The sequence below is a fragment of the Nothobranchius furzeri genome, chromosome 13 (genome assembly GCF_043380555.1).
Source record: "Nothobranchius furzeri strain GRZ-AD chromosome 13, NfurGRZ-RIMD1, whole genome shotgun sequence".
Classification (NCBI taxonomy): Eukaryota; Metazoa; Chordata; class Actinopteri; order Cyprinodontiformes; family Nothobranchiidae; genus Nothobranchius; species Nothobranchius furzeri.
In genome coordinates this window covers 33,981,301-33,997,112 of record NC_091753.1, presented here as the reverse complement: position 1 = coordinate 33,997,112, position 15,812 = coordinate 33,981,301, and the positions used below count along the sequence as shown (strand labels likewise).

The 15,812-nt window shown below is 44.1% G+C and overlaps 1 protein-coding gene across 1 annotated transcript in view; it reads left to right on the top strand.

The window, feature by feature from the left end:
- The window catches only part of stard10 (StAR related lipid transfer domain containing 10), a 31,015-nt gene extending 15,893 nt beyond the window's left edge, over positions 1-15,122 (top strand). The window contains exons 2-6 of the mRNA XM_015942333.3: positions 8,662-8,809; positions 8,896-8,999; positions 12,303-12,420; positions 12,890-12,942; positions 14,342-15,122. Of these exons, the coding sequence (XP_015797819.1) occupies positions 8,662-8,809; positions 8,896-8,999; positions 12,303-12,420; positions 12,890-12,942; positions 14,342-14,548 (630 nt within the window). The 3' untranslated portion in view covers positions 14,549-15,122. The remainder of the gene's footprint in view (positions 1-8,661; positions 8,810-8,895; positions 9,000-12,302; positions 12,421-12,889; positions 12,943-14,341) is intronic.
- The last annotated feature ends 690 nt before the right edge of the window (positions 15,123-15,812 follow it).

The following is a 15,812-nucleotide window of genomic DNA, read 5'->3' as shown; positions in this document are numbered from 1 at the left end:
GTTGAGACAGCCCTCCCTGTTGCGAGCCAAAATGGGTGAGTCCAAGCGACAGCTTTACGTAGAGCGGTCAGGCTTTTCTAATCCTAGCATTTCACCATTTATTTTCTATGAGAAGCTAATGCAGGAAACAGGTGTAGGACACAATTTTCACGTACAGCCTGCATGTTCAGAATGACTGATGATTTAAAAAAATGACAAGTAAAACAAGATATTTTTCTGTAAAGAACTTCTTTAAGCTCTAACTTGACTATTTGAAAACAAAATAAAAGGTGCATCTGGTGTAGCTTTGCTATTACCAGGTTGGTCATCATTTTGCCCAAGAACTTCCTTACATCTTTATGACATAAATGGAAAATGTGTTGGAAACATTTCTCAGGGGTTCTGGACAGGATTGAGATCTATGGAGGCTGTTGGAGTCCATTGAACTCACCCCGAGTTAGAAACCCGTTTGAGATTATTTGAGCTGTGTGACATGGTGCATTATCCTGCTGGTCATAAGAGACGGAGATGGTCAGCAACAATACTCAGGTACGTTTTTGTGTTTAAACCAAGCTCAGGTGGAACCAAAGTGGGACAAGGCAGGATGGATCCACCCTTTCATGTTAGTGACATAAAATTCTGACCTGACCATCTTAATGTTGCATTTGAAACCCAGACTCATCAGACCAGGAAAGATTTTTATCCATTCTTATTGTCTAGTTCAGGTGATCATGTGTGCTTTTAGCCTCGTCTTCCTGTTCTTATCTAACAGGAGTGACACCAGGTGTGGTCTTCTGCTGATGTAATCTATCTGCTTCAAGGTCCAAAGGCCCTGGTTGTTATCATTAGTTATGTCAGCTATGGTAGCTTAGTCATCCAGAACCAGTCTGCCCTCCTCTGACCTCTGACATCAACAAGGCATTTTTGTCCACTTACCTTCAAATTTCTCTGTAAACCCTAGAGACAAAAAAACAGTCAGCCATTATAAGTATTTGACCAATCTGTAATTTAGGAAGCACTTCAATGATATTAGATTTGAAAAGATGTTTCTTTCTTCTTGGTGTTACACCAAAGGTGAGTTTGCCACATGTGTCCCTTTTTATCATTAAAGACTGAAAGAGCATCCTTTACTAAATGTGAAGTTCGTGTTGATGATGTTCTTAAAGTAATCCTTTGAGTGCAAGAGAAGATGGAAAGAATTAAGACGCGACAGATTGAGTTTTAAACTTTCTGTAGTGATTAGTCCTGGAGGTTTGAATCATTTGGAACGGACACGGTCCGTTTCTCTCTCAGATGCTCATCTTGCTTTGCTCTGGTTTTCTACCGTTATCCTGTCAACCCTTTGCTGTCATTACAACCAATTTTTTTCTTGAACATTGCCCACTTGTTGTTGGTTTTTTTTCAGGATTTATTCCCTCTGGCGGGTAACTTCAGGCGCTCGTAATTTAGCTGTTGCCTAACTCTGCAGGTTCTCCAGAATGGTTCCAGAAATTTATGAATATAATAATAAACATCAAACTACATTTAGATTTAGCTAACATTGTTGTATTGCATTTGGGGTGCATGATAAAAATATTTGGAGCACCTTTCAATCAGTAATATTGACAAAGTCAGAACTCTTACACACAAATATGTGTGGGTCTGTCTATCCTGTAACGAGTGTGTTGTTTTCTATTCAAGAGCTCAGGTCTAGTAATGACTCATCTATGGACAGTGGCCTGTCTCGTTCTCTCTCATACGCACGCACACACACACACACACACACACACGCACGCACGCACACACACACACACACACACACACACACACACACACACACACACACACACACACACACACACACAGTCTGACTCTCCACTGTCTGGCCCTGACACCGTCCAACCATCTGATGTCTAAACTTGTCTACACCATAAATTTGCATATTTGTGTCTTTCTAGTGGATGTTTCGTCCATCCATCCATTTTCATCCGCTTATCCGGAGTCGGGTCACGGGAGCAGTAGCCTAAGGCGAGAGGCCCAGACTTCCCTCTCACCTGGCCAAGGTGTTCCCTGGCCAGGTGAGAGACATAGTCCCTCCACCGTGTCCTGGGTCTACCTTTATGTCTCCTCCCGGTTGGACGTGCCCAGAAAACCTCACCAGGGAGGCGTCCAGGAGGCATCCTGACCAGATGCCCGAGCCACCTCAACTGGCTCCTCTCGATGTGGAGGAGCAGCGGGCCTAAACCGAGCCCCTCCCGAATGACCAAGCTTCTCACCCTATCTCTAAGGAAGAGCCCAGCCACTCTTCAGAGAAAACTCATTTCGGCCGCTTGTATCCGTGATCTCGATCTTTCCGTCACTACCCAAAGCTCATGACCATAGGTGAGGGTAGGAACGTAGATCGACCGGTAAAATGAGAGCTTCGCCTTCTGACTCAGCTCTCTCTTCACCATGACAGACCAGTTCAATGCCCGCATCCCTGCAAATGCAGCACCAATCTGCCTATCGATCTCACGCTCCAGTTTTCTCTCACTCGTGAACAAGACCCCGAGATACTTAAACTCCTCCACTTGGGTCAGGACCTCATCCCTGACCCGGAGAAGGCATTCTACCCTTTTCCGAATCAAGACCATGGTCTCAGATTTAGAGGAGCTGATTCTCATACCAGCTGCTTTACACTCGGCTGCGAACCGCTCCAGCGAAAGCTGAAGATCATGTTCTGATGAAGCCAACAGGACCACATCATCTGCAAAAAGCAGAAACCTGATCCTCAGGCCACCAAAACGGATGCCCTCCACACCTTGGCTGCGCCTAGAAATCCTGTCCATAAAGGTTATGAACAGAATCTGTGACAAAGGGCAGCCTTGGCGGAGTCCAACTTTCACTGGGAACAAGCCCGACTTATGGCCGGCAATGCGGACCAAGCTCTGACACCGGTCATACAGGGACATAACAGCCCATATCAGAGGGCATGGTGCCCCATACTCCCGGAGTACCCTCCACAGGGCCCCCCAAGGGACACGGTCAAACGCCTTCTCCAAATCCACAAAACACATGTAGACTGGTTGGTCAAATTCCCACGCACCCTCCAGGATCCCCCTAAGGATATAGAGCTGGTCCAGTGTTCCACGGCCAGCACAAAAACCACATTTCTCCTCCTGAGTCTGAGGTTCAACAGTCTGATGGACCCTCCTCTCCAGAACCCCTGAATAGACCTTACCAGGAAGGCTCAGGAGTGTGATCCCCCTGTAGTTAGAACACACCCTGCGGTCCCCCTTTTTAAATAAGTGAACCACCATCCCGGTCTGCCAGTCCAGTGGGACTCTCCCCGATGTCCACACGATATTGCAGAGCCGCGTCAGCCAACACAGCCCCACAACATCCAGAGCCTTAAGGAACTCCAGGCGGATCTCATCCACCACTTGAGCCTTGCCACAGAGGAGATTTTTAACCACCTCAGTGACCTCAGCACCAGAGATTTGAGAGGCCAACCCAAAGTCCCCAGACTGCTTCCTCACTGGAAGACGCGTCGGTGGGATTCAGGAGGTCTTCGAAGAATTCTGCCCACCGATCCACAACGTCCTGAGTAGAGGTCAGCAGCACACCGTCCCCACTATAGATAGTGTTGGTAGCGCACCCCCCACCCCCCCCACCCCCCCGAGGCGCCGGATGGTGGACCAGAATCTCCTCAAAACCGTACGGAAGTCTTGCTCCATGGTCTCACCAAACTCCTCCCATGCCCAGGTTTTTGTCTTGGCGACCACCCGAGCCGCGTTCCGCTTGGACTGCCGGTACCCGTCTGCTGCCTCTGGAGTCCCACAGGCCAAAAAGACCTGATAGGACTCTTTCTGCAACTTGACAGCATCCCTAACCGCCGGTGTCCACCAGCGGGTTCGGGTGTTGCCACCACGACAGGCACCGACGATCCTGCGACCACAGCTCCAGTCGGCCGCCTCAACAATGGAGGCACGGAACAGGGTCCATTCAGACTCATTGTCCCCTGCCTCCCCCGGAACATTTTGTAAGTTCTGTCGGAGGTGGGAATTGAAGCTCCATCTGACAGGAGACTCTTCCAGACATTCCCAGCAGACCCTCGTGATACGTTTGGGCCTGCCTGGTCTGACCGGCATCCTCTCTCCTAGTTTAGTGACTTTCTATCCTCCACTCTGAAGCTGTCCAGACTGGTGATTGTGGGTGATTTTAACATCCACGTTGATGATCCCTCTGATCACTTTGCCATGAATTTCTCCAGCCTTATGGACACCTTCAGCTTTACCCAGCATGTTTCTGGCCCCACACACACACCAGGGGGCACACTCTGGACCTTGTTTTTACCCTGGGTCTAAATGCTGACAGTGTTTGTCCTGAGGACGTTTATATTTCAGATCACCATTGCATTTTCTTTAACTTGTCAGTTTCTGCATCCCCACCTCCTGCTCACCGTATGGTTAGTTCGAGTTTTCTTAATGAGAGCACAGCTACAAATTTTTCTGCTGCTTTTGATCCACCCTGTTGTTCTGATAACGACCCAGATTCCTTAACTTCTCAGTTTAACGAGCACTGCCTCTCCATTCTGGACAATATCTGTCCTGTCAGAACCAGATCAGTTCCTGCAGTGAACCCTACTCCCTGGTTTAATGACAGCCTTCGCAGCCTAAAGTGCCAATGCAGAAAAATTGAGCGCTTGTGGAAGAAAACCCATCTCCACGTCCATCTGCTGCACCTAAAGGATCTTCTGACATCCTTTAACTCTGCAGTCAGAGACGCTAGGGTTTCCTATTTTTCCAACCTGGTGTCCCAGAGCAAAGGGAACCCCAAGGTGCTGTTTAACACCATCAGCAGTATCGTCTCTCCTGCCTCTCCTACTGCCTCCATCCACTCTGTTGCAGACTGTGAGAACCTTCTGTATTTCTTTGTGGACAAAGTCAATAAGGTTAGAGCTAGCATCTCTCCTTCAGCCTTATCTCTGCCTCTCCTGACTCCAACCAGGCCCATCATCCTCGATAGCTTTGCTCCTGTTTCTTTGCCTGAGTTAACCAAACTAGTTAACTCTATGAAGACCTCTGCATGCCCCCTCGACATCTTACCCTCATCTTTGTTTTAAAGTGCTTTTCAGTCCATCTGTCCCATCGTCGTCGTCGTCTTCCTCCGCTTATCCAGGTCCGGGTCGCGGGGGCAGCATCCCAACTAGGGAGCTCCAGACCGTCCTCTCCCCGGCCTCCTCCACCAACTCCTCCAGCGTGCTCTCCATTATTAATGCTTCTCTGGTTTCTGGTCAGGCCCCTGCTTACTTTAAGAATGCTGTAATCCACCCGCTTCTTAAAAAAACGAGTCTTGACTCCTCTCTCCATATCAGCTTCAGACTCATCTCTAAACTTCCGTTCATCTCCAAGATCTTGGAAAAGGTTGTGGCTAAACAACTCAGCTGCTCTTGATGAACATAACATCTATGATAGCTTCCAGTCAGGTTTTCGTAGAGCTCATTCTACTGAAACAGCTCTTCTTAGGGTCTCTAATGACCTTCTGACTCACAGTGATGCAGGGGACTGTTCTGTTCTGGTCCTGCTGGACCTGACTGCAGCCTGTGACACTCTTGACCATCACCTGCTAGTGGAGAGGCTGAGAGACTGGGTAGGCCTATCAGGAACTGCTCTGGAATGGTTTTCCTATTATCTTTTTGACCGCTTCTTTTCTGTGGCCGTCTCCAAGTTTAGGTCCTCCACCACCTCCCTTACCGATGGTGTCCCACAAGGTTCTGTGCTGGGGCCTCTGCTCTTCCTCCTCTATCTGCTCCCTCTTCAGCACATCCTGAGCTCCTTCAAAGGAATCTCCTACCATCTTTTTGCAGATGACATCCAACTGTACATCTCCTTTAAGCCCCATGAGATGTCTAAGCTGCAGCTGTTACACACCTGCTTAGACTCTATCAAAACCTGGATGGCTGGGAGCTTTCTACAGCTGAATGAAGACTGAGATCCTTATCTGTTCCCCAGACAAGCTGGTTCCCAAAGTCAGAGATTCTCTTGGTCAGCTTGCTTCTCACACCAAACCTTCCATCAGGAATCTTGGCGTGACCTTTGACCCAGCTCTCACCCTGGATTCTCATGTCAGTTCTCTTGTTCGCTCTTCCTTCTTCCATCTCAGGAACATTGCTAAGCTGAGTCCCATTCTATCCTGCTCTGAACTTGAGACTGTTCTCCACACCTTCATCTCCTCACGCTTAGACTACTGTAAATATCTTCACGTGTCTGAGCAGAACCTCCCTGAACCGTCTACAGGTGGTTCAGAATGCCTGTGCTCGGCTTCTGACCAAGTCCTCCAAATACACCCACATCACACCGCTTCTCCTCCAGCTTCAATGGCTGCCAGTCAATTTCAGGGTTCATTTCAAGATCCTGGTTCTGGTCCATAGGGCCTTGCATGGACAAGCACCATCTTACATTGGTGATCTTCTTAGTCCCTACACCCCCAGCAGGTCCCTGAGGTCCAGTGATCAAAGCCTATTGGTTGTGCAGCACACCAGGCTAAAGACCAAAGGTGACAGATCATCTGCTGCTGTGGCCCCCAGACTCTGGAACTCTCTCCCCCTGAGCCTGAGATCAGTGGACTCAGTGGTCTCCTTTAAAAAACAGCTGAAGACTCACTTGTTCAAGCTGGCTTTTGTATGACCTTCTTCACCACTCTCTTTATTCTGCTCTCCCCACCTATTCCACCTTCCTCCGGATCCACTGATTTCCCTCTTTCCTACTCATTCTCTCTCTTTCTTAACATTTTTTAATCACAATTTGTCTATTTTTTGCTCATTTTAAATATACATTTTTAACCATTTTCTAAATTCTTTTTTATATTTTTACATTTTTTTGTTTTTGTGAAGTGCCTCGTGATTTTTATCTTGAGAGGCGCTATAGAAATGTTATTTTCTTCTTCTTCTTCTTCTCCCCCACCATCTGAGCCAACTCACCACCAGGTAGTGGTCAGTTGACAGCTCCACCCCTCTCTTCACCCGAGTGTCCAAGACATGCGGCCGCAGGTCAGATGAAACAACAACAAAGTCGATCATCGAGCTGCGGCCTAAGGTATCCTGGTGCCAAGAGCACATATGGACACCTTTATGTCTGAACATGGTGTTCGTTATGGACAATCCATGACTGGCACAGAAGTCCAATAACAAAACACCACTCGAATTCAGATCAGGGGTCCGTTCCTCCCAACCACACCTCTCCAGGTCTCACTGTCGTTGCCCACGTGAGCGTTAAAGTCTCCCAGCAGAACGAGGGAGTCACCGGAAGGTGCGCTTTCCAGCGCCCCCTCCAAGGTCTCCAAAAAGGGTGGGTAGTCTGAACTGTAGTTTGGTGCATAAGCACAGACCACAGTCAGAACCTGACCCCCACACGTAGGCGGAGGGAGGCTACCCTCTTATTCACTGGGGTAAACCCCAATGTACAGGCACCAAGATGGGGGCAACTAGTATGCCCACCCCTGCTCTGCGCCTCAGTGGGAGCAACTCCAGAGTAGTAGAAAGTCCAACCCCTCTCACGGAAACTGGTTCCAGAGCCAGAGTCATGCATTGAGGTGAGTCCGACTATATCTAGTCGGAACCTCTCAACTTCACACACCAACTCAGGCTCCTTCCCCGCCAGAGAGGTGACATTCCATGTGCCAAGAGCTACAGAAGTAGCCGAGGATCAGACCGCCAAGGTCCCCGCCCTCGACTACCATCCATCACACACTGCACCCGACCCCTTTGGCCCCTCCCACGAGTGGTGAGCCCATGGGAAGGGGGACCCATGTTTACTCTTCGGGCTGTGCCCGGCTGGGTTCCATGGGTGAAAGCCCGGCCACCAGGCACTCGCCATCGTGCCCCACCTCCAGGCCTGGCTACAGAGGGGGGTCCCGGTGACCCACGTGTGGGCGAGGGAACACAGTTTCCATTTATATAATTCATCATAAGAGGTCTTCGGGCTGCTCTTTGTCTGATCCCTCACCTAGGACCTGTTTGCCATGGGTGACCCTACCAGAGGCAGAAAGCCTCAGACAACTTAGCTCCTAGGATCATTGAGACACTCAAACCCCTCCACCACGGTAAGGTGGCAGCCCAGGGAGAGGTGGATTTTTCATTGTATTTAAATTTTTTCTACATGAAATAGATTCTTATGGATGTAGATTTTTTATTTTGTGTTCAGAAAGATTTTTTAGTTTCTCACTTACCTTTGTTGGCATGACACGGTCCAAAAGCTTCACCAACTGTTTCGAAAGAAATGTATTTATATCCTCAAGGATTGATTAGCTAATGGCTAGTCTAAACAAAATCAAGACCAACATGTATTGTTGCCTTCTTTCAACAGCTTTGATCTCCAGAGTTTTAAACATAAAGTTGGTTTGAAAAGTTTTTACACTGTCATGACTTTCAGCTGGGATTCTCAGGTTTGCACTTATAAAAATTGCTAGCAGCAGCAAAACGTAGCATTTCTATAATCGCCACAAAAGTTAGCTTATGGGAGGTGTGGATCTTTTGCTGAAAATCTGTCTTGTTTGAATGGATCCTACTACATTTGCTGCTCTAAATTAAATACAAAGTAGTTACATTTGAATGGATTCACAGTATTCATTTAATTGCCCATTAGATAATTCTGTTTGCTTTGTGTTGTCTTTCTGCACAGAAAATTAATGCATCATGAATCTGCTTCTCTTTCTATCTTTTAGTGTCGCATGGTGTGTAAAGACGTGTCGGCGGAGACGATGTACGATGTACTCCATGACACTGAATACAGAAGAAAATGGGACTCAAATGTGATTGAGACATTTGATATTGGGAAGCTCACCGTCAACGCGGATGTTGGTTACTACTCATGTATGTTACTTATTTTGTAATAAACACATCATAGCTTGACCTCGCCAACCATATATGTTTTTAAACTGGAGGCATGTTGTTTAAAGGGAAGTGTCCAAAACCTCTTCGGAACCGTGACGTCATCACGCTTCGGTCGTGGCTGCCAATAGGGAGAGATTACATTATCATGAACTACTCTGTTAAACATGCCGTAAGTGGACACACACACACATACAAGGTGTAGCCCCAATGATTCACCCCTTCATTTCACTTCATATGCATTCATCGGTGCACATGAATGCTTATCCATTTTAGGGTAATCTGAACAGAGCTCCAGTCCAGTTTAGCAAGGATTCCATGGAAGATTTTTGTGGTGTTTATTTATTTATTTTTGTAGAGGCAATAATAAAAAGCTTCCATTCAATCATTTAAAATTCCACTGGTCTTCTAGAGAAGAGGATCAAGTAGAGACAGTCTGGCAACAGCCAACAGAGATGGCTCTCTTCTCCTTCATGCTTTCACAGTAGATGTGTGTGTGTTACTTTTTTGGGTTTAACTATAGATCATTAAGTTGATTAAGCTCAAATGCTGTATTTTTTAGGCTGGCTTCTGACTGTGCTTCCTAAGAACTAGATAATGTGATTACCATAGAGCAGTAAAGCCCGTGTGGCGACAAGAAGGCTCTGGGACCTTGTGGGTGGCGGTTTGAAACCATGCCCAAACATCTGTTTTTAATCTGCCAATTTGTCTTTTTTCCTGTCTGGAGATGAGTCATCATCTCATCTACTCCTCATCACCTTCCTCTGAGGCCAAATTACAGTTAGTATCTGCTAAATGAATGGAATGTAACAGAGCGTGTAAAACTGGTGTTTTAATTCTATTTGTTTGTCCCACATTCTGTTTTTTTCTCTCTCTTTGTTCCTCCATTTCTCTCATTCCAAGATTCTCTCACTTCTACAGAGTTTACAGGATAAGTCATCTCATGTGATGGCCCTCTGCATTCCTGCATCAATTTCAGTTTATGGACACAATAGTCTCTGTGTGCATGTGTGTGTTTGTGTTTCATGTGTGTGATTACTCTAGGTGACAAATGGTGTTCAGTAGAACTTAGAGGAAGTTTTACCATAAAAATGTTGTTTTCTTTGATTAAATCTATCTATTTGAGTGTCCAAAACAACCTTAAAATTTTGCAGGAAAAAAAAAATCACTTTTTGGGGCTTTTTAGGTTTGAAAAAACATTTTAATGAGCTGCCCTACAGCAGATTGCTAAGTCACCTCTAATCCAGTTACAACAAATTCAGTCCCCTATTTTTGTATTTCACTTCTTTATGCTATAAAAATAGAAGGAAATATGTGTTTTTCTCAGTAAAAAATGTTGTTAATATTTTATCTTTTATAGGTCTCAAACAGGAACTTGTCAAACGTGTTTGTTTCCATTTCTCTAATGAGGATCACATAGCATTTGCAGGGTTTTTGTTAAATTTTTATTGAATATACCACAAAGTAGGTTTTCCATTTCAAGGACTCTTAAAATGTGAAATGTGAAAGTCCTCAGTTTTCTTTTGTTTTTTTCTCAGCAACAGGCAAAACTTTAATATTAGATGAATGTTGTCACTAAATTACACCCACGTCTTCAGGTGCAAAGCCTTTTAGTGAACTGGGTATGTGGAGAAATGCATGAAATTTCCTTGAGTCCTCCTTAAAAATCCTTTAACTCAGAACCAGATAATGCTCTGATTTCCTGGAAACCCACAGCTGATTCATGAACTCCATCATGGTGTCATCAGCAAAAACTCTCACAAGATAACCAATAAAAGAGAAGAAACACCAAAGCTGGAAATAAAGATAAAGCTGTTGAGTCTAGTTCTCCTGCAGCAGCTGTATGCTGCTGCTGTGGGCTTCATGTGAGCTCTGCTGTTTGTGCTGGCTAACCCGTTATGTTGGACACATTAACCCTCTGGAGGCAGGCGTTGCAGATTTGCAACAGTTAAAACCTACCTACCTGGTTACTTCACATACGCATTTCATGAGCATTTTTAAACTCAGAAGTACCCCTGAAGGACTTAGTTGTTCGTCCTTTTATCAAAACTTATTTTGAGTCTGAGCTATAGTTTTGGTGTTTTGCCAAAAGTGCATGTTTTATTTGGCTACAGCGGAAAGTATTCATTGTGTTCAATGGGAAAGGCTTAAAATGTGACTGAAGAGCAGATTAAAAAACAACATATAAAACACCCTTGATTGCCTTAATAACACATTAACACAATAAAGGAACAGGCCTTAATAAGTGGAAAGCTACTGCTGCTGTAGCAGCTCCCCTTGTGGTGGCTGAGGAGTATTATAACTTAATTCAAAAGTAACTTCAGAGAAGAACTGCAAAAAATGTTTTTTAAATAATTTCAAATGCTAAAAAGTAAATCATTAGATTAAACACTGTTTAAACACTTGTGTGTAAGCCAGCTTTGCTTTACAACTTGCTGCTAAAACGCTTAGAAAGGTAGATTTCCCATTAGCCTTTGCTTGTAGTTTATGTGTTTGTGTGTGTGTGTGCGTGCGTGCGTACGTGCTCTGTTTTCTTAATTTTCTTGTCGGTTGTGGCAGTTACCTGCTCAGTTTCTGCTGGATGTTACTTCCTGTTACAGGGGTGTTTTCCCTCTCCACTGTCGCAACATGCTTGCTTAGAATGGGGATTGCTGTAAAGTCACGGACACAAAAATGAGTGACTCGATGCAATCTGCTGGGTTTTCTTTCATAGGAAACTTTTGACTGCATGGTGTGCATGGTACAAACTCTTTAATGTAGGTCATCTTTAGTAAGAAAACATGAAACACCTTATAAAGAATTCATTGGATAAATTTGGGTAATTTCAATCTAAAAAGTATTAAAGAAGTAGAATGATGAAAAACCATTTTTTAAATATTATTTCTGATTATATTTGGTCACTCTGAGTTTTTCATGCAGGCTGAACATGAAAATAGTTTCCTACACCTATCTGCTGCATTAGCTTTTGATAGAAAATAGACGGATTGAAAAAGCCGGACAGATCTACATCACACGTCACTTAACATCCATGAACTCAATCATTTTGACTCATGACAAGGAAAGCTGTTGTTGTGTTAGTGTCCAGAAGACAGCAGAGAAGGTTTCAGCTAACAATAGCTCTCCATTAGCATTAGCAACTCCACCACATAGCAGAACTCCTCCAGGCTTGTATAATTTGTGGAAATAAAACATCCATGTTGCAGGTCAGTGGCTGTTATCCATTTGGAGGTGAAATGTCCAAATACCAGGAAAAATACTCTAAATCCTCTCGTCTGAAGTTCATCTGTGATGTGGCTTACTTCTAGTTCCTGAAAATGGTGCACCAGTGTTTTTTTCCCCCAGAGTCTGACTTACAATGCATTCATTCCTACTACAGACGAGTTTAAATGTATTGATTAAACGAGTGCTCAATACCTTTAAAACTACTTTATGCACTACAGAATCCCTCATCCTGTGGTATGTGTTGTCTCTACAGAAATACCCTCCTAAAAAGGACATGGTGCGAGCTGTCTCCATTCAAACAGGCTACATGATCCAGAGCACAGGGCCTAACAGCTGTACCCTCACTTACTTGGCCCAGGTTGATCCACGAGGTAACTGACACTCACACACAGGGTTATAAAGAGAGCACACATTCATAATGATGGAAAAAAAACTAGTTCACTCACCCAGGTGCTTAATGCATGCTCTATAAATTATTCATTCCTCTGCCTTTATGTCAAAAAAGAGTTGTCATAGTAACCATATCAAGGACGGTCTACTGCACTGTCTCACTTGTGCCTTTGAGCATGTCCCTCCTCCTTCCTTTAAACCCTTTTTTCATTTTCTAAATATCATGGTGTCCGTCTGACTCATGTGTTCACTGATGATGGTGAACATTTCTGTAGTTACCTGGTCTTATTGTGTTCACCTGTGCGTGTGCAGATGCAGCAGGTAGCGAGATACTAAGCCTCTCTTTGATGCTTTCATGTGACATGCACTAAATCTAAAATCCCTCTGCTCATCCTCTTTCTGTTTGATTACTCTCCACTTTTGTTCTTCTCCTCCTTTCTTTCTTCACAGGTTCTTTACCCAAGTGGGTTGTCAACAAGTCTTTCAACTTCCTCGCCCCCCATGTAAGTCATGCATGCTTATGTGCTTCACTTTTTGGTTTAGCATGCATGTGTGTTGATATTGGACAAAAATGTCCTAACTTCTTGTCTGGATACTGGTATCATTAGAAACACCATTGAAGGATGCGCAAAATAAGCGTGTTTATGATTTTTCATTTTACATCTTGTTTTTTAAATAACCGCTGCTTTTTTGTTGATGCATGCAGAAATGTTAAAAGTGCATGTTGATAGGTGCATGAAGAATTATTATCCTTTTCTTCTTGTTGCCAATTTATTTACTTTTTTAAGCACATTTCGTCTTTGTGTGTAATTCTCACACCATTCCTGTTGGCTGCTTTTTTGTCCTGTCACTTATTTATCTACAGGGTATCTGCGGGTCCTTAAAAAGTCTTAAAAAGTCTTAAATTAGCTTTTCCAAATTTAGGGCCTTAAAAATCCTTAAAAATGACAAATAATCCTTAAATACAGTTTCCAGAGGTCTTAAATTACCAAAGACCCAATAAACAAGATTCTTTTATTTCTATAAAATTTTCGTGAGTTTCTAGTTAGTGTTCAGCGTTTTTTGTGTATGATATTGGCATAAGCGGAACCGTACACATTCAGTTGGTTGTGTAAGGGGGCTATTTTTAGATGAGCACGTTAGCTGGTTAAGCTAGTGGGAGTTTGCGCCATGGGGAAGTGGAAGTTTAATGGTAACTGGATGGCTAATCCCACGATCGCGGCGTGGTTAGCACCGGTTCCAGGCAATAGCTGGAAATTATAGCTTACATTTAATTTTTAAAAATGATAAATGGCCCGCACTTGTATAGCGCCTCTCAGAGTAAGGACTCCAAAGTGCTTTACACTACAGTGTATCATTGATCCATTCACACACACATTCACACACTGATGGTGATGAGCTACGATGTAGCCACAGCTGCCCTGGGGCGCACTGACAGAGTCGAGGCTGCCGAGCGCTGGCGCCACCGGTCCCTCCGACCACCACCAGCAGGCAAGGTGGGTTAAGTGTCTTGCCCAAGGACACATTAGCAGAATTCTCTGTCCGGAGCCGGGATTGAACCTGCAACCTTCCTATTACTGGACAACCCGCTCAACCTGTTGAGCTACTGCTGCCCTACTTAAATAGTTTAAATTTGGTCAAAGTGGCCTTAAAAAAAGGTCATAAAAAGTCTTAAATTAGGCTCCCTTAAACCGGCAGATACCCTGTATCTAGCTATTTTCTGCAGAGCTATTTTGGTCCTTGGTATTTGTATGCTTCATGCATGTTGAACTCAACCCAGTCTGTAAATATTGGCTTTTTAACAATCACTCACATCCTTTCTGTCAGCTGAGTTGGCTAAAGATCAATTATGATCTCTGTAATGATCATATGTGCTGTGTTATTTTTCTGTGCTGTTTCCAGGCAATGAAAAAGATCAATAAGGCCTGTTTGAAGTATTCAGAGTGGAAGCAGAGACACAACCCAAACTTTAAACCCTGGCTGAACCCAGAACAGACTACGTTACCCAGCATTTCATTGTCGGAGCTGAGCATCCAGCATGCCGAAAGTCTGGAGAACATTGATGAGAGCTCATTGCCTGAGACTCATGAGAGGGAAGACAGCGACTAGAGAAAACACATATTCATACAAACAGCAATGCAGGGATACATAAAGCTTAATACACACCCATGAATACATGTATGTATGTTTGTATGTGATCCGGTTTGTAAATTGTACATTGTACATAAACTACATATATGGATATGTATGTAGACGTTCATGCACAAAGACAAACTCACTCGCATAGTTACATACATATTGTATGATTACATTCACATAAAACAGCAACACACACACACACACACACACACGCACGCACACACACACACGCACACACACACACACACATATGATCATACAAGTTAAACCTATATTTGGTGTAATCAGAACTAAAAGTTTTTTTTTAAAAGAACATCAACATTTTATAATTAGGACATGAGCAAATAGTCATCAAAATGTTTGTGTTTAAAAGTTTATTGACTAAACTGAATACAAAATTCATTTAGTGACTCCTTGCAGCCTTTTATTTTTATGGATTCACACATGTATGCTTGCCTGTATTGTCTCTGTTGCTTGTTGTGTCTCCACCAATTTGTAAGCACATAATAAATATTCAGGTGTGCAGAAGGCAGCTGGAACCTCACTTAACTCAACCTTTATTCCATCTCTCTCTCGCTCACACACACACACACACACACACACACACACACACACACACACACACACACACACACACACACACACACACACACACACACACACACACACACACACACACACACACACACACACACACACACACACAGATTTACTTACTGTATTCTCTACTTGAGAGATGTATGAATGTATGTAGATTTAAAATAAATACATATTCATAAAAAGTTATTTTTTGTTCAGTTTTCACTTGTGATCTGTTTGAACCCTCTGGAGGCAGGCGTTGCAGATTTGTAACTTTAAAACCTATCTACCTGGTTACTCCACATACATATTTCATAAGCATGTTTTAACTCAGAAGTACCCCTGAAGGACTTAGTTGTTCGTCCTGTTATCAAAACTTATTTTGAGCCTGAGAGGGTTAATTTTCTGTCAGTGTTGTTTAAAGTAGTTTAAAGAATGATAAACTGGTTGATCTGCTTTCAGTGGACCATAGGTGTTGTAAAACACCACACAGCTGCTGCTGATGAACTGCTTACCCTCGCTTGGGAAGTGATGATGTGTGTTTATTTGATTGCATGCATCCATGGACATTCAGCGTGCGTGCAGTGGCCTAGATCAGCATTAGGAACCCCCTCCCAATCTGTTGGCATGGCAACTCTTGAAATCAACTCCAGAC